At 41.4% G+C, this 18,332-nt stretch overlaps 1 protein-coding gene across 4 annotated transcripts in view; it reads right to left on the reverse strand.

The window, feature by feature from the left end:
- Nucleotides 1-6,121: 6,121 nt before the first annotated feature.
- The window catches only part of LOC132483002 (centriole and centriolar satellite protein OFD1-like), a 63,523-nt gene continuing 51,312 nt past the window's right edge, over nucleotides 6,122-18,332 (reverse strand). For all 4 annotated transcript variants that reach the window (XM_060088268.1, XM_060088270.1, XM_060088269.1 and 1 more), the window contains 7 exons: nucleotides 13,630-14,235; nucleotides 13,024-13,144; nucleotides 11,583-11,683; nucleotides 8,115-8,272; nucleotides 7,160-7,318; nucleotides 6,553-6,623; nucleotides 6,122-6,259 (listed from right to left, as the gene is read on the reverse strand). In XM_060088268.1, coding sequence (XP_059944251.1) covers nucleotides 6,214-6,259; nucleotides 6,553-6,623; nucleotides 7,160-7,318; nucleotides 8,115-8,272; nucleotides 11,583-11,683; nucleotides 13,024-13,144; nucleotides 13,630-14,235 — 1,262 coding nt within the window. In that variant the 3' untranslated portion in view covers nucleotides 6,122-6,213. The remainder of the gene's footprint in view (nucleotides 6,260-6,552; nucleotides 6,624-7,159; nucleotides 7,319-8,114; nucleotides 8,273-11,582; nucleotides 11,684-13,023; nucleotides 13,145-13,629; nucleotides 14,236-18,332) is intronic.

Raw genomic sequence — 18,332 nt, forward strand, 5'->3', positions numbered from 1 at the left:
TAGTTCACTTGGATTCTTTTTGTTGGTGGTGTTAATGCCTAAAAAATGCCTATTTGGATCTTGACTTTTTTTTTTTTTTTTTTTAATTGGGAGACATTCTGTCTGTGTAGAAGTTGTTCCAGAATAGCTTGTTTTGTTTTCCTGTTGCATGACAAGTATTTTTTCTAGCAGTGGAGGTGCTGTTTTGAGTCCAGTGTTCTAGAAGAGGCAGTGTCTAAAGCCTAATTTTACTTTTCTAATTCTGGTGGCCATTACCAGGAATTTTTGAAAGTTTTGTTTAAGTAGTTTAATATTATTTATGTAAAGAGCATTAAATTTTATGTATAAATTTTTGTAACCTAACAGTGAATCAATATTTTCTATCAGTGCCAAGGGCTTCCTGTAATTCAAGTGTTACAATAAATATTTGTAGATAAAAGTCAGTACTTGTGTATGCTTATTTTAAAGATCTATTTAGGTGACAATAGCTGTGGATGTATTAAGAGAAATGAAATTAAAAATTATAGCTTCATTCACTTGCCTTTTTACCATACATAAACACTGTCCTTCTCTGTCCTTGGTATGGTGTCATTTTTAAACTATGCATAATCAAGATTCCACGTTTGTATGGAAATGAAGTTTCTAAGTGCTACATGTTTCATTTCTGACGGAAACCTCTTTTAAAGCAAGAGCAATTTGAAAAAACAGTGACCCACTGGGCTGTATTTTACATCACTTTATATACTAACACTTTAGTATATAATTTTTCTGACTAGCTTCATACTTATTTATGGGATTAACACAAAACTTTAAGTTGGGGAAAGTGGAAACAATGGGGAACCTCCATAAAGGTCGATGTACCATTGGCCATTTTATAAACCCAAGATACAGAAGTCTACTCAACAGCAGGGTGCAAATAAATGAAAGAGAGACTAAAAACACAATAGAAAAGACCAATAAACTAAGAACTAGTTTTTTTAAAAACAAAACTGACAAGGTTTTAGTTAGATTAGCCAAGAAAAAAAGAGAGGACTCAATTATAAATAAAAGAGGAGACATACAACTGATACCACAGAAATTCACAGGACCATAAGAGATGGCAGTGAACAATTACATGCCAACAGACTGGACAACCTAGCAGAAGTGGATAAATTTCTAGAAACATACAATCTTCCAAGACTGAATCCTGATGAAATAGAAAACCTGGAGATAGCAACTACTAGTAAGGAGACTGAATCAGTAATCAGAAATCTCCCAACAAAAAAAGATCAGACCATTTCACTGGTGAATTCTACTAAAAACATTTAAAGAGTTAACTCCAATTCTTCTCAAATTCTTCTAAAAAATAGATGAGAGGGAACACTTCAAAACTCCATTTATAAGTCTAGCATTAACCCAATACACAGATCAGACAAAGACACTATAGGAAAATTATAGGTCAATATGCTTGATGAACATAGATGCAAAACTCCTCAACAAAACATTAGCAAACAATTCAACAGGACCTTAAAAAGATCACACATCATGATCAAATGAGATTTAGTCTAGGGATGCAAGGACAGTTCAACATGGGCAGATCAATGCAAAACACTACCTTAACAAAATGAAGGATAAAAATAACATGACTGTTGCATTAGATGACACAATTCCACATATTTTCATGATAAAAATTCTCGACAAACTGAGTATAGAGGGAATGTGCCACAACAAAATAAAAGCTACATATGACAGACAAGCCCACAGGTACCAGCCTTCTCAACAGTGAGAAGCTGAAAGCTGTTCGTCCAAGATCAGGAACAAGATAGGGATGTGTACTCTCGCCACTTTATTCAATATAGTACTTGAAGACCTTGCCAGAGCAATTAGGCAATGAATATTAACAATGACCTATCAGAAAGAGAAATTAAGCAAACCTACCACTTAGAATTTCATCAAAAAGAGTAAAACAAGTTCATGCAGCTCAATATTAAAAAAATAAACAACCCAATCATAAAATGGGCAGAAGACCTAAATAGACATTTCTCCAAAGAAGTCAAACACATGGCCAAGAGGCACATGAAAAGATGCTCAACATCACTAATTATTAGAGAAATGTAAATCAAAACTACAATGAGATCACTTCACACTGGTCAGATTGGGTATCATCAGAAAATATACAGACAACAAATGCTGGAGAAAGTGTGGAGAAAAGGGAACCCTCTTGCACTGTTGATGGGAATGTAAATTGATAGAACCACTATGGAGAACAGTATGGAGGTTCCTTAAAAAACTAAAAATAGAATTACCATATGACCCAGCAATCCCACTACTGGGCATATACCCAGAGAAAACCATAATTCAAAAAGACACATGCACGCCAGTGTTCACTGCAGCACTATTTAAAATACCCAGGCCATGGAAGCAATAAATGCCCATCAAAAGACGAATGGATAAAGAAGATGTGGTACATATATACAATGGACTATTACTCAGCCATAAAAAGGAACAAAACTGGGTCATTTGTAGAGACGTGGATGGACTTAGAGACTGTCATACACAGTGAAGTAAGTCGGAAAAAGAAAAACAAATTCCGTTTATTAACGCATATACGTGGAATCTAGAAAAAATGGTACAGATGTACCAGTCTGCAAGGCAGAAATAGAAACACAGATGTAGAGAACGTATGGACCCAAGGGAGTATAGTGTGTGTGTTGGGGGGTGGGGGTGGGGGTTCGTGGTGGTGGGATGAATTGGGAGATTGGGATTGACATGTATACACTAATATGTATAAAATAGATACCTAAGAAGAACCTGCTGTATAATACATAAATTTTAAAAACAGAGTAAAAAACGTAGAAATAAATTTAACCAAGGAGATCAAAGATCTGTACACTGAAAACTATAAGACCTTGATGAAAGAAACTGAAGAAAATACAAATAAATAGAAAGATATTCCATGCTCATGGATTGGAAGAATATTGTTAAAGTGTCCATCTACATATTCAATGCAATCCCTATGAAAATTTGAAAGGCATTATTCACAGAAATAGAAAAAACAATGCTATAGTAATTGTAAATTACACCACAAAATAAAATAAAACCCCATATAGGTAAAGCAATTTTAAGGAAAATCACAGTTGGAAGCATCATTCTTCCTGACCTCAAGCTATACAACAAAGCTATAGTAATCAAAACAGTGTGGTATTGGCATAAAAACAGCCATATATAGATCAATGGAACAGAATACAGAGCTCAGAAATAAACCCATTTATATATGGTCAACTGATTTCTAACAAAGGAGCCAAGACTATATGAGGGAAAAAATAGCCTCATCAATAAGTGGTGTTGGGAAAACTGTATAGGCGAGTGCAAAAGAATTAAACTTGACCCCTATCTTACACCACCCACAAAAATCAACTCCAAATGGATTAAAGATTTTAACATAAGACCCGAAACCATAAAACTCCTAGAAGAAAACATACGGGGTAAATAAACATTGGTCTTGATGATTTTATCTTGATGATTTTATTTTTGCTTTTTGTATCCAAACAAATGAGACTACATTAAGTAAAAGCTTCTGCACAGCAAATAATCAACAAAATGAAAAGGTAATTTACAGAATGGGAGAAAGTATTTGCAAACCACGTGTCTGACAAGGGGATAATATCCAAAATATATAAAGAACTCATACAACTCAATAGCAAAAAAAAAAAAAGCCATTCAATTAAAAAATGGGCAGAGGAACTAAAAGGACAATTTCTCCAGAGACAACATAGGAGTGGCTAACAGGTACATGAAAAGGTGCTCAGCTTAACTAATCATCAGGGCAATGCAAATCCAAACCACAATAAGATGTCACCTTATACATTTAAATAGCTATCATCAAAAAGATAAGCGATAACAAGTGTTGAGGATGGAAAAAAGGGGACCCTTGTGCACTGCTGGTAGGAATGTAAATTGGTATAGCCACTATGAAAACACTACGGAGTTTCCTCAAAAAATTAAAAATGGAACTACCATAGGATCTAGCAATTCCACTTCTGGGTAAAGGAAATGAAAACACGATCTTGAAGAGATATCTGCATTGCTATGTTCAGTGCAGCATTATTCACAACAGCCAAGATAGGAAACGACCTGAGCATCCATCAAAGGATGAATGAGTAAAGAAAATGTGGTATACATATCCAAAATGGAATATTATTCAGCCATGAGAAAAAAGGAAATTCTGCCATTTTTACCCACATGGCTGGACCTTGAGGGCATTATGTTAAGTGACACAAGGTAGACAACGACAAGTTCTGTATGATCTCACTTATACGTGGAATCTAAAAAAGCTGAACTCTGTAGAAAGACAAAACTGGTGGTTGCCAAGGGCTGGGGGTGGGGAAGAGCACAAACTTGCAGTTGGAAGATGAGTCAGTTCAGGGGATCCAATGTACAGCAGGGTGATTATAGTTCATACTGTACTATATACTTGAAAGTTGCTGACAGTAGATCTTAAATGTTGTCACCAAGTGGTAATTATGTGGCATGGTGCAGGTGTTAATGCTATGGTGTTTATCAGTTTGCAATATAAGTATATCTAATCAACATGTTCTATAGCTTAAACCCACACAATGTTATACGTCCATTATATCTCAAAGCTGGAAGGAAATAAGAAAGTTATCTGAGGTGCTGTTGAAAGAGAAGATGCCAAGTTCTTGGTGGCGATGAGGCTCAGTGTATGATGGGCTAAGTGTAATAATGAACAATGCCTGGACAACTTATTTCTTCACATTATTTTCAAAGGTATACTTAAATGAAAAAATTCCTTAGAAGCCCAAGGAATAATAAACACCCCCAAATCTCCGTCCCGCTTTGTTATGGAACTTAACGGCCTGTAAACAAGCTTCGCCAGCAACAATTAAGCCCAGTCTGTATAAGTAAAGGGAAAGGAATCCTCTAGGGTTTTACTGGGCAGACCAGACCAGCGCTGCCTGTGCTAGATGCTGGGTGATCACCGGTTAGCACTGGAAGTCTCACGTCCTGGAAAACCCCTAAGGCCAGGCACCCTCAGAGGAGATCTGTGTGCACTTTTTGGTGACTATACCGGCAGTGTCATTAAAGAACTTTTCCGAGACGCTCCCAAGCAAGCAGACGCTAGGCTGAGAGCTGCACGGGTACAAAGATGAAAGGGAGAGCGAGCAAATGAGTCCCCTCTTCCATTTGTGGAAATTATGCTGGTGCTGCATTTGAGTGCAGTTTCCTAGATTTGGGCGATGTGTAGTTTCTAAAGGTCATTCTGGAGAGGGACATCTGATGGGTGACCCACAGCAAGTCCCGGGATGTCTTCCACCAGACCAGCTCCAGAACAGCCCAGGTCAGAGGTAGTACTGGTCTCGACACCTGGGTATACATCCGGGCTCTGTGACCTGATGGCCATGAGACCTTGGCCAAAGTCACTAGCCTCTCTGTGCCTAGTGTTTCCTGATCTGTAAAACGTGGACACTCACAGTACCTACACTTTGTATGGTTGACATGAGCACTAAATGAGTTAATACCTATAAAGGTTTAAAACTATACCTGGCACACAGCAAGTGCTCGATAAATATCACCTTCTCTTTTATCACCATTTCAGAAGGGTTTGTGTTGATTCTCAAGAAAAAGATGTCAAAAGTAAAAGACCAGAGGTGATATAATACTATTTCTAGAGCCTAGAATAGAAAAACCCGTGTCTCTATGTTCAGGGACAAATCACAAACAGAGTGTCAGGGAAGACGGTCTTTTGTTTGACAGCTGGTAGCCCGACTCTGGAGAGGAAGGAACACAGCTGAAACTTCCAAAATGCAGGCCTAGAACTTGACCAATAAGGTAAGTTTTCAAGTAGACATAACCTAAGACAAAAATGGAAAAAAAAAATAGCAGCTCATTTCAGTGTGATGAAGGGCCTAAGAATGAGACACGCTGAAGAGGTGTCCCATTTTTTTTTTTTGAATTATATTTTATTTTTTATACAGCAGGGTCTTATTAGTTATCTATTTTATACATATTAGTGTATATATGTCAATCCCAATCTCCCAATTCATCCCACCCGACAGAGATATCACTTAACTAGCTTATTTTTCATTTATACACTACAGTACCAAACAGAATTATGAAAAAAAAAATCACACTGGATCACGCAACATTTTTTATTGAGAATTTTGTCTTATCACAGAGAAATCATAGGCCTTTAGTTACAATATCTGAGTAAGAAGCTGCACAGCAAGAACACGGTTACCAAGTGTCATCATCTGGTTCATCGTGAGAAAAGCCTGTCAAACTAAATTAGGGAAAGACAAAAAATTTAAAAATTTGTTAAATTCTTGTTAAGTTTATTCAGGGATCTCTGTCATGCTCTCTTTCCTTCCCCGTGGGGTTTTTGCCCTTGCTTAGGATCTGCATCAGTAGCAATTTCACAGGTTACAAAATGCAATCGATTTTTTTTTTAAGTCAGTCATTTTGATTGATTCCATTTCTTAAAGGCAGACTCAAATATCTGAACCTTTCCCTGGCTGACAAAAGCAGCAATATGATAATGGTTTGCACAAGAACACAACGTAGGGGATGCCATACCTTACGTCTTTGTCACTAGATGGCAGTGTGTCCACTGGTGAGCCCTTCATGACCACCTTTTTTGAAAACACCTTTTTTGACACAAAAGGGTGGGGAGAAGAATTTTGCAATTAGATGTGGATTCATTTTATTAAACACTTTATGATTTCTCTAAGAACTGTTTTTGAAATATATGTGTAATTTAAGAGTCTAAAAAAGCAGTGACTTTTAAACATGACATTTAGCAAGCATATCAGAATAAACTACCTGGAAGGCATTCTCAACACCCATAGTACTTTAGACTTACATAAAGTATTACTGTCTTAGGACTAATGCATTCAGTATTCGTTCATAGGGATTTTCATTATATTTATTTCTTCTTCTTAAAATAATGAGACATTCCAACTTTCACAAACTTTGACAAATCAAAACCTCTTCAATCTTTTACACAAGCAAAAGGGATGACATTTTGTCAGGAGTGTACTGAGGCTCCATGTGAACTCTGGACTTTCTATGCTTTTACCTTTGTCCCCAGTGGAGAAGGCAGATCCTTATCCCCCAGGTTTCAAGTAAATCACAGAAGCCCTCGGCACCCACACCCACAGATGCCCGTCCACAGCATCGGCACCTTATCTGTGGTGTCTTGGTCTTGACCCTGTTGGAGGATCTTCATGTACTTCTCTAAAGGATTTTCACTACAGACAGATTTAGATTTGTCTTTCATTTCCTGAATGCTCATTTCTAATTCTTTTTCCATTTCCATCTTCAACGACTCTTCAGTTGGCCTCTGAAATAGGTGAGGACCAAAATAAGAAATATTCAATGACATCTTTTAAAACTTCTACGGGTTGAAAAATGCACAGTAATATAATCCTGATCCTTTAAGTACAACCTGCATGCCAGAGAACTGTTTCTTTTTTTAACTGAAGTCACTGCTACTATCAAAGGGGGACAAAAACTTGTCATCTCAATGAAGGGAGGGATTAATCTGCCTCAACTATCCCGTGCTGTAGACCAGATTAACCAGGAGGTCAAGGACCCTCCACACGGAAGATTAGTTCACGTAAGCCTCAGCAGGCAGGCAAAGTGGCCCAAGTCACCCATCTGGGACCAGAATCAGGGCCAGAAGAGCACCAAAGGCTGAGGGCAGGGGTGCCCCGGAAGCCAACTCCCCGGGGTTCCTTGAGTCCCAGCTAGCCAACCCTGGGAGTCTCTTCTTTCAACCTCATTTACAACGAGAAGATCAACAGCAAAACAAGGTCCTCCTCGTTTACGAGCCAGTTTTCAGGACCAGATGAGGATGCATGTGAATCGGGCTGGCCGTGCCGCCCTGAACCGGGAAAGGCACGAATGGGGCTGGCCACGCTGCACTGAACCAGGAAAGGCACGAAGCCTGCACGTCCTACAGCCATCCTCAGTGCTCTCCAGCAAAGAAGAGGGTCGGATGCCACCAGTGGCTTGTTCACTTATCTGCCACTCCTAGGACTTCAGGACACACGAAGGACTCACCCTCCCAAGAGCAGGGCACTTGCTGCAGGGGGCCACGAGGCGGCTAGGACAGAGAACTCACTGCGCATCCTCACCCTTTCCTGATACAGCTTTTCCACTTCTTGCCGTTCCCTTTCCAGAGCTTCTTGCCACCTGCTCTGCCTCTGCTCTTCTCCCTGATTTCGTTCCTTTGCTTGTTGTTCCTGTATTGTTTCTTCTTTCTCCTGTTCTCCAAGTGGTTTCTGACCTACACCTAAATGGGACAGAAGATAAAAGAATCAACAGCTTCCAGCAGCAGATTTTTCAAACAAACGCGGGATCGGCTTTGGCAGGGGACTTGCCAAGCCCCAGGGAGACCGCATGATTCTCGGCCGCCTCTGTGCATCTGCTTTGAGCAACTGTTCCCCCTCACGGCCTTCAAGGCTCCAGACCTACTCCAGGCAGCAAGCCCCACCCACCTCTCACCTCACTGAGATGAGCCCAGGTCATCCTTAGCACCACGACATCCACTGTCCTCCCCTCCACCCCCATCTCCTCCCTCCTCCATCCTTGACCAGGCGAGCCCTGCATTTCTGCCTCTGCATTGGTTTCCAGGCCCGCCCCATCCTTAGGATTCTGATGCACATACATTTGTCCCCATTTACTTCCAAAGCACTTTTGTCACTCCCCACCCACCACCCACTCCCACAGAGGCACTCGAGCTTCCTGGGACCGGAGCACGACAACACCACCACCCTCCCCGCTTCCCCACTTGGGTCACTTTGCTGTCACCCCACTTCCTCCAGGCTGATCCCTCCCTGGGGTTTTGGTTAGCACCTCTGTCCTCGTCATCCCCACACGTTCTCTCTTGTCCCGATCTCCTTCCCAAGTCTCACATCCGTGCTCTCAGCGGGGCAGTTCCCTGCCAGCTGCATTCCTGTCCCTTTCACTGTGCTCTTTCTACGCTCTGCCCACCAAGCCACCAGGGCTTAAGGCTTCTGCCTCCGGCTCCCGCTGCTGCGGTGAGGGTCCTGACCACCAGCTCCTGCACAGCTCCAATACCGGAGTCTACGCTCTCCCCGACACCAGTCGCTCGGCCTTCAAGCCCCCCCGCTTCGTTAGCACCAGTCACTCCCTGAAGGTCAGTATTTGCTGTGCGCCGTCTCTGCTCCAGCAGGGTCCATACCCACAGCAGCCTAGGCCCCGACACCCTGCCTTTTTCTTTCTTCACTAACTTCCTCCCCATCACCACCGCTCCTGCACCTGAAAACACCCTATACCCGCGCCAGCACACTCACTGATCCCCGGCTCCAGCTGCTCTTGCCTGCTGCCACCCTCGCGTCGCGGGCTGCCCGACCTGACGCGCTCTCTCCCCCGCCACCCCTCCCACAAAACCCTACCCACCCCGCGAGCCCCAACCCAAGTGCACCTACGTGTCCCCACAGGGACAGGGAGCCTCTCCAGCGCCATGTTCACACGGTATTTCGTGCCTGCCTTGTCCAAAACCCTGTGTATCTTTTTACTCCTTCTATTCCTTCCAGGAGAGGCGCATGCTTTAATTATCTGTCGCCTCCCTATAGCCCACAGCACAAGTCCCCGCGCCTCACAGGTTTAATTAAATTCCAGTCCCGCCGATGATTATGCTGACCTCTGCCAGCTCCAGCCTACAACCTCATTTCTTCCCCACTAAACAATGCTGAGAAACAGACAAACTCGTAGATTCATCAGAGGACTCTGAACGTCTTTGCCATGCCCTGTTCTACATCACCAACAGAACTGAGCTAGCTTTCCTAATAGGAGAGAGTTAACAGTTATCAGAGAAATGCAAATCAAAACTACAGTGAGGTACCATCTCACACCACTCAGGATGGCCAAATAATAAATGCTGGAGAGGGTGTGGAGAACAAATAACTCTCATACACTGTTGGTGGGAATGTAAGTTGTTGCAGCCACTATGGAAAACAGTATGGCAGTTCCTTAGAAAGCTAAAAATAGAATAACCATATGGTCCATCAATCCCACTCCTGGGCATATACCCTGACAAAACTTGAATCCAGAAAGATACATGCACCCCTACATTCATAGCAGCACTATTCACAATAACCAAGACAAGGAAACAACCTAAATGTCCACTGCCAGATGAATGGATAAAGATGTGGTGCACATATACAATGGAATACTACTCAGCCATAAAAAAGAACAAAATAATGCCATTTGCAGCAACACAGATGGACCTAGAGATTATGAAACTAATTGAAGTACGTCAGAAAGAGAAAGACAAATTCCATAGGGTATCACTTGAATGTAGTCTAAAATATGGCACAAATGAACCTATCTATGAAACGGAAACAGACTCACAGACATAGAGAACAGACTTGTGGTTGCCAAGGGAGAGGGGAGGAGAGAGAGGGAAGGACTAGGAGTTTGGGGTTAGTAGATGCAAACTATTACATTTAAAATGAATAAACAACAAGGTCCTACTATACACACAGGGAACTATATCCAATCTTCTGGGATAAACCATAATGGAAAAGCATATAAAAAATGTATATAGGCGTATAACTTTTGAGTCAGTTTGCTGTACAGCAGAAATTAGCACCACACTGCAAATCAACTATACTCCAATAAGAAAAAAAAAAAGACTTCCCAACATAACAGAGAGAACAGAGCCAATACTCCATAATAACTGTAAATGGAGTATAACCTCTAAATATTGTGAACCACTATATTGTACGTGGTAACATATAATATTGTACATCAACTGTACTTCAATAAAAAAAGAATGTTATATAAACTATTACAGTATGTAATCTTGGGATTGATTTTTCTCACTAAGCTAATTCCGTGGAGATCCACGCAAACTGTTGCATGTATCAATACTCTGTTTCACATAATTGCTGAGTGGTAGTTCATGGTATAGATTTGCCATCATCTGTTTAACCATTCACTAATTGAAGGATACCTGGGTTGTTTCAAGTTTCTGGCTATCATGAATAAAGCTTCTAAAACCAAAAAAAAAAAAGACTTGCGAAGCCAGAAAGAACCTCAAAGCTGGATGACTCTACATCCTTATTTTAGACTCTTTTACCTCGGAGCCTCCTGCTTCAGTATAAGGCAGGGACAAAGTCAGGATACCAGTTTCTAGACTCTTAAGCTAATACTCTTTTACCTCCACTCTCTAATTAAGAAAGGGTTTTCTAAATCTGAGGCAATTGATGGAATCAGTATAATTTAAAAAAAAATAACTTTTTCACATTCCATAAAAGAGGGAAAAAAAGCAAAATTAAGAAGTCATTTATTTTAAATCTGAAGCAATCCTAAACTTCATAAATTAAGGATTCATTTATGGGCTTAGCTCCAACTTTGCAATTAGTTATCCTGAAATTTTTAATAAATGGAACTCATAACCTGAAAATCTTTCTGATACAAAAATGAGGCACTATATCTGTATGTGTGGTTTTATCGCAAAATAAAAATGTCTTAATTCGTAACTTCTTTGTTTTTTATAACAATGGGTATGTTTTGCCAAAACTAACTTTCTACATTTTGAACTCACAAAAACAAGTATTAATATTTAAACTTACATTCAAAAGATGGTTCAAATTCCTCATGATCCTTAAAAGCTAGCTTGTCCAGATTTGAATATTCACTTGTGTCTTGAAGTTCTGTCTGTCTTTGATAAAGACTGGATGGGAAGAAAAAAATTCAAGAATGTGAAACTTTAATAATGTAAGACACAAGAGCACAGGGTGATGAAAAAGCCTTTTGTGACTCAAGAAAATGCTTTAGAAAATTAATTTTTCATGGACTCATAGAGAATAAGAGCTAGGCATCATTCCAAACAGTTAATACACTTTAACTGAGTCACTCCTCCAGACCACCTCATTATGTGAGGTAAGTACTACGACTGTTAACAGAGAATAACAAGGCTGTTCCTAGGAGGAATTTTTTTTTTTTAAAGAACTACAAAAAATTTTTGAAAACAAGTTTTTGAAAAGCTCTGCATACCTTCAGCATGAGCCACCTGAAGATGCAATACACCACAGTACCCTACCTCAGCCCATATGTGTCCTGCCTCTCCTCTTGGCTTTAGCACAGAAGGAGTGATATAAAAAATATTACATACTTTAGGACCAGGACAGGCACATGTGGCAGTTTTCAACTCTGTACAGAACTGCATCAACACATAGATGCCTAGGCCTGAGCACAGAATGAAGGAGTCAGAATCTCCTGCCATGGGGACTGGGGACACGCAAGAGGCCCCGAAGTGACTCAAATCCCAGCCTGCCCCTCCCTCCCCTGAGCTGAGATCTCAACACACCCACTGTGTCCTGCTTCAGCCATCATATCCTAGGACCCAATACCACTTTCAAATTTATTTCAATGATTTACAAAGTGGAATCTTATTTGCTTATATTTAAAGACCTAAATATTTGTGACTTTTTAATGATGTATGAAACTATTTTAAGTTTACACTGAATTTATTTACTTTTGCAGAGTCTGTACATCTGTTTTATCTTTATAAACCAAGTCTATTCATGGAACTATGCAAATGCTTATTAATACCATAGTACATATTCTTTTTTTTTTGCAGTACGCGGGCCTCTCACTGTTGTGGCCCCTCCCGTCGCGGAGCACAGGCTCCGGACGCGCAGGCTCAGTGGCCATGGCTCACGGGCCCAGCTGCTCCGCGGCATGTGGGATCTTCCCGGACCAGGGCACGAACCCACGTCCCCTGCATCGGCAGGCAGACTCTCAACCACTGCGTCACCAGGGAAGCCCATCCATAGTACATATTCTATACATCAAGTTTAGCAAACGAGTAAAAATTACTCATTTGCTAAAAGAAGTCTTTTTCCCCCAGGTAATTCAGATGATTCCCAAAGATCACACATCTCACAAACTGACTGCAAGTTCTATACGGCCACATAGTCTTTAATAACACCTAAAAGACCCAAACATGCCATGACCGAGATCATAGGCAGCAACCAGCCTTGGCAGAGGCTGGGCAAAGGTGGTACATACCCGGCCTTCTGCTCCGCAGGGCTGGAGAGCGAGTGCACGGAAAGGCTGTGCCTGGACTCGGCAGGTGAAGGCTGCAGCGTTCTGTCAGGACAGGAGACAGCGGCCGGGAACTCGCCCAGACCTACAAGGCAGGAGGAACCAGGGTGAGCATGTTACAGACTGTGTGGAGAAGACAGCAGTGTGGTTTCTAAAGAGTTCTATTACTTTGAAAATGAATTCTATCATCCTTGCAAACAGTGGAGTATGTGTAAATGATCCACAGAACTGACAATTCAGGCACCTGAATGAAACTGCAGCAGTAACAAGAAAACACATGAAACTAACCGGCAGCCAAGGAAAAGCCACTGTCATCCTCTGAACACCTTTCTGTGCCAAGCAATACACTGGCACTTGATGCTCTATCCCATGGCCTCCCACACCAACTGTGACTCGGGGGAGATGCTGTGGTTCCCCAGGAGCCTGCGGTTCAAAGGCAGGGCTCTCCTGGGCCCGGCTCCCACGACCTGCTGCTGTGCTGGCTGCGCTCCTGCGGTCCTCATCCTGGGCCGATGAGGACCAACCCACCCACATCCAGAGCATCCTGCAACCCATGTGGCAGTAGCTTACCTTCCAGGTACATCTCACTATCAAGGCTTCTCCTTGCTTTGGGGAGCGAAGTGGAGGAGAGGCGTCTGGAGGCCATGTCCTTGTGTGACCTTGAGGCTGTGCTGCCTGGCACCTCAGATACCTCACTCTCGTCCCCTCTATGTGCATTCAACAGAGGCTGCTGAGAGGCAACTCTGTCCTCTGCAAAAACACACCTCTCAGGAGCACCTGCAGGCATGTTCTTGAGAGCTCTCAGCAGGTTCAGGGCGGGCAGGCTCCTGGTTGCCGATGGGCTCTTGGCGGGGCAGCGACTGACCCTTCGATGGTAGTTTTGGAAAGCTTTTTCCAAGTGCTCGGCCTCTTGCTCCAGCTCTCTCACCCTTGCCATGGTATTGGCTACAAACTCAAGGTCGGAATCGGGGGAACTACTCTCTGCGCTGGCATTTGGGTAACTGGGGATCTGTGGTATAACTGGGCGTGCCATCAGTTCCTCTTGTCTCAGAGGATTTTTCAAGAAATCCCCGCTTATGTCGTCATCACGAGGTCCCTCCTTGCCACTCATTAACCCACTGATGGAGTGATTTAACAAAGAGTGCTTCGTGTTGCGGTACACTTCGTTCTCCAGAGCTACGGGTTACAAACAGACAGACAGTGTGAGACAGGAAGGGAAAAGGTGGAGAATCAAATTAAAATATATTGAGAATTTCTTTTCTGAAAAATCAAAGTAATAAGGGCAAACTGGGACATTAAACAGTTTGTGGAGGGAGCAATCAAGATGGTGGAAGAGCAGGACATGGAGCTCACCTCCTCCCACAAATACATAAAAAATATATCTACATGTGTAACGATTCTCACAGAATATCTATGGAACGCTAGCAGAAGACCTCAGACATCTGAAAGAGCAAGAAGATCTCCATGCAACCAGGTAGGACAAGAGAAAAAAGAAAAAAAAAACAAAAAGAAAGTGAGAAAGGAATCGGGACAGGACCTGTACCCTGGGAGGGAGCTGTGAAAGAGGCCAGGTTCCTGCACCCCAGGAAGTCCCTTCGCCAGCGTGGAGATCAGCCGGGACAGACAGAGAGCTTCGGAGGAGAACGCAGCAACCAGTCTGCAGCAGCTAGGATGGAGAGAGACCTTGCACAAAAGGTCTGTGCCACCGCCCTGTACTCCCCAGCCTGAGATGCGCGTCCACCAGTGTGGGCCGGGGCTGGGTGCTGAAGCTCACGCTTCGGAGATCAGACCCAGGGAGAGGGCTGGGGTGGGCTGCGTGGAAACAGCCTGAAAGAGCTGAAGTCTGATGCAACCACCCCTGAGGGTGTAGGCAGAGGAAGCCAGGTGCCACTGTTTGGGGCACGAGAGAGGGGAGGGGTGGGACCCACCACTGCAGCCTTTTTTGCTGTGCATGCTCTAAGGCAGCAGGACACCACCTACACGAGCTACAGGAGCAGTCTCCAGCTGCCACCACCGCTGCCCTCCCAGACTCCAGGAGTGGTCCAAGCCACCACAGCTGCCTTCCCAGGCCCCAGGAGCAGTTGCAAGCTGCCCCTCCTCCCACTGTGTGCTCCAGGGGTGCACGAAACCCCACTGCTGCCGAGAACTCCAGGACTGGGCAGCAGCTGCCGCATCTGCACACCCCCTCAATCAAGGGGATAATGACCAGCACACATTGAGGAAACAGGCGACAGGCATCCATACTAAAAATGGCTCTCATGCCAAAAAACTATGAAATACACAGACGCTACACAGGATGATGCTACATATAAATAGCCCTCTAAGATCACAGTAGATAACTGATTTTCCTAAACTCACAGAATAAGAGAAATATAAGTAAAATGAAGAAGCAAAGGAACCGCTCCCAGTTAAAAGAAAAAGAAAATTCCCCTAAAAGAAGAAACAGATCTCTTCAGTTTAATAGACACCAATTTCAAAAAGGAGATAAGGAAAATACTGAAGGAATTAAGACAGGATATCGACAAAAATGCAGAGTACTGTAAAAAGGAACTAGAAACTATAAAGAGTAACCAAGAAAAATTAGAAAACTCATTTGCCGAGGCGAAAACTGAACTAAAGGCAATGAATAGTAGAATGAATAATGCAAAAGAACAGGCAATTACCTGGTGGTCCAGTGGTTAGGACTCTGCGCTTTCACTGCCAAGGGTGCAGGTTCAATCCCTGGTCAGGAAACTAAGATCCCGCAAGCTGTGCAGCATAGCCACAATAGAACAAATAATGCAGAAGAATGAATAAGTGATCTGGAAGATAGACTAATGGAAATCACCCCATCAGGACAGCAGACAGAAAGCAAAATGAAAAAAAAAACATGAAACCAATATAAGAGAACTATGGGACAATATAAAGTGTGCCAATCTATGCATAATAGGGATTCCAGAAGTGGAAGAAAGAAAATGGGATCGAAAATGTATTTCAAGAAACTATGGCTGAAAACTTCTCAAACCTCAAGAAGTAAACAGATAACTAGGTGCAGGAGGCACAGAGGGTCCCAAACAACGTAAACCCAAAGAGACCTACAGCAAGACATATTATAATAAAAATGGTAAAAGTTAAAGAGAAGATGCTAACAGCAGCAAGAGAAAAACAAGGAGTTAATTACAAGGGAACCCCCATAAAGCTATCAGCTGACTCTCTACACAAACACTGCAGGCCAGAAGGGAGTGGCGAGGGAGTGATTCAAAGTCCTGAAAGGGAAAAATCTGCAACCTAGGATACTCTACCCAGCAAAATTATCATTTAGAATAAAAGGAGAGATTAAGAATTTCTCAGACAAGTGAAAACTAAAAGCATACAGAAACACTAAACCTACCCGAAAGGAAACATTGAAAGGTCTTCTCTAAATAGAAAAGAGGAAAAAGCAAATCAACTGAATAAGCCAGTACACAGATTAAAAAAGCATCAAAAAATTTCTGTGAAATGACGATAACCACAATGAACAGCAAAAGAATGAATATAAAGATGTAAAAAAGCACATCAAAATCTTAAAATGTGGGGGAGGAGATTAAGAAAGTGTAGATTATTTTTTCATTTCCTAGAATGCATTTCAGCCTATATGGCTACCAGTCTAAGGCAAGTAGATACAGAATGGGGTTAACATACTTGAAAACAGGGTAACCACAAATAAAAAACATGTAAGAGATTCACAAAAAACAAAAACAAGAGAACGTAACAAAATAGAAAAGAAAATCATCAAACCACACAAGGAAAAACAAAAACAAATGGACAAATATAAAATCAATGGGAAAACAAGGCTTAAAACTGCAATAAATATATACCTAGCAATAATCATCTTAAGTGTAAGCAGACTGCTCCAATCAAAAGAGACAAAGTGGCAGATTGGATTAAAAAGAAAACAAGAGCCTACAATAGGCTAACTACAAGAGACCCACTTTAGGGCAAAGGACACACATAGATTGAAAGTGAGGGTATGTAAAAAGGTATTTCATTCAAACGGAAATGACAAGAAAGTAGGGGTTGCAATACTCACATCAGACAAAATAAACTTTAAAACAAAGGCCATAAAGAAAGATAAAGGAGGACACTATACAATGAAAAAAGTATCAATACAAGAAGATTTTACAGACATCAACATATATGCACCTAATACAGGAGGACCCAAATACATAAAAAAAATACTAACAGACATAAAGGGAGAAACTGACAATAGTAATAGTAGGAGACTTTAACATCCCACTCACATCAATGGACGGATCTTGTAGACAAAAAAAAAAAAAAATCAGTAAGGCAACAGAGATACTAAACAACACAACAGTTAGATTTAACTGATAGTTTCAGAACACTACATCCAAAACAAAACAGAAAGAAAAACAGAATACACATTCTTCGCAAGGGCACATGGAACATTCTCTAGGATTGACCACATACTAGGGCACACAAAAAAAGCCTCAACGAACTTAAGAGTACAGAGATTATCTCAAGCATCTTTTCTGACTACAATGGCATGAAAGTAGAAATCAACCACAGAAAAAGAAATGAGAAAAAATGATTATACGGAGACTAAACAACATGCTACTAAAAAAGCAATGGATCAATGATGAAATCAAAGAGGAAATTAAAAAATACCTCAAGACAAATGACAATGAAAACAGAACCATAAAAAATCTATGGGACATAGCAAAAGCAGTTCTTAGAGGGAAGTTCATAGTGATACAAGTCTTCCTCAATAAAAATCGAAAAAAAAGAAAAAAAATGAGAAAAGTGTCAAAAAACCTTACCACTTAAAAAAATCAGAAAAAGAAGAACAAAACCTGAAGTCACCAGAAGGAAGGAATAATAAAGATGAGAGAGAAAATAAATAAAATAGAGATTAAAAAAATAGAAAAAGCCAATAAAACCAAGAACTGGTTCTATGAAAGGGTAAACAAGATTGACAAACCTCTGGCCAGGCTCGCTAAGAAGACAGAGAACCCAAAGAAACAAAATAAAGAAAGGAAAAAGGAGATATAACAACCAATATCACAGAAATACAGAAAACCCTAAGGGAATACTATGAACAATTATATGCTAACAAATTTGACAACCTAGAAGAACTGGACAACTTTCTAGAAACATATAGCCTTCCAAAATGGAATCAAGAATAAATAATTTCAACAGACGGATACTAGAAGTGAAACAGAATCTGTAGTCAACTAACTCCCTACAAATAAAAGTCCAGGACCAGATGGCTTCACAGGCAAATTCTACCAAACATA

This window comes from Mesoplodon densirostris (assembly GCF_025265405.1).
Source record: "Mesoplodon densirostris isolate mMesDen1 chromosome Y unlocalized genomic scaffold, mMesDen1 primary haplotype SUPER_Y_unloc_2, whole genome shotgun sequence".
Taxonomy (NCBI): Eukaryota; Metazoa; Chordata; class Mammalia; order Artiodactyla; family Ziphiidae; genus Mesoplodon; species Mesoplodon densirostris.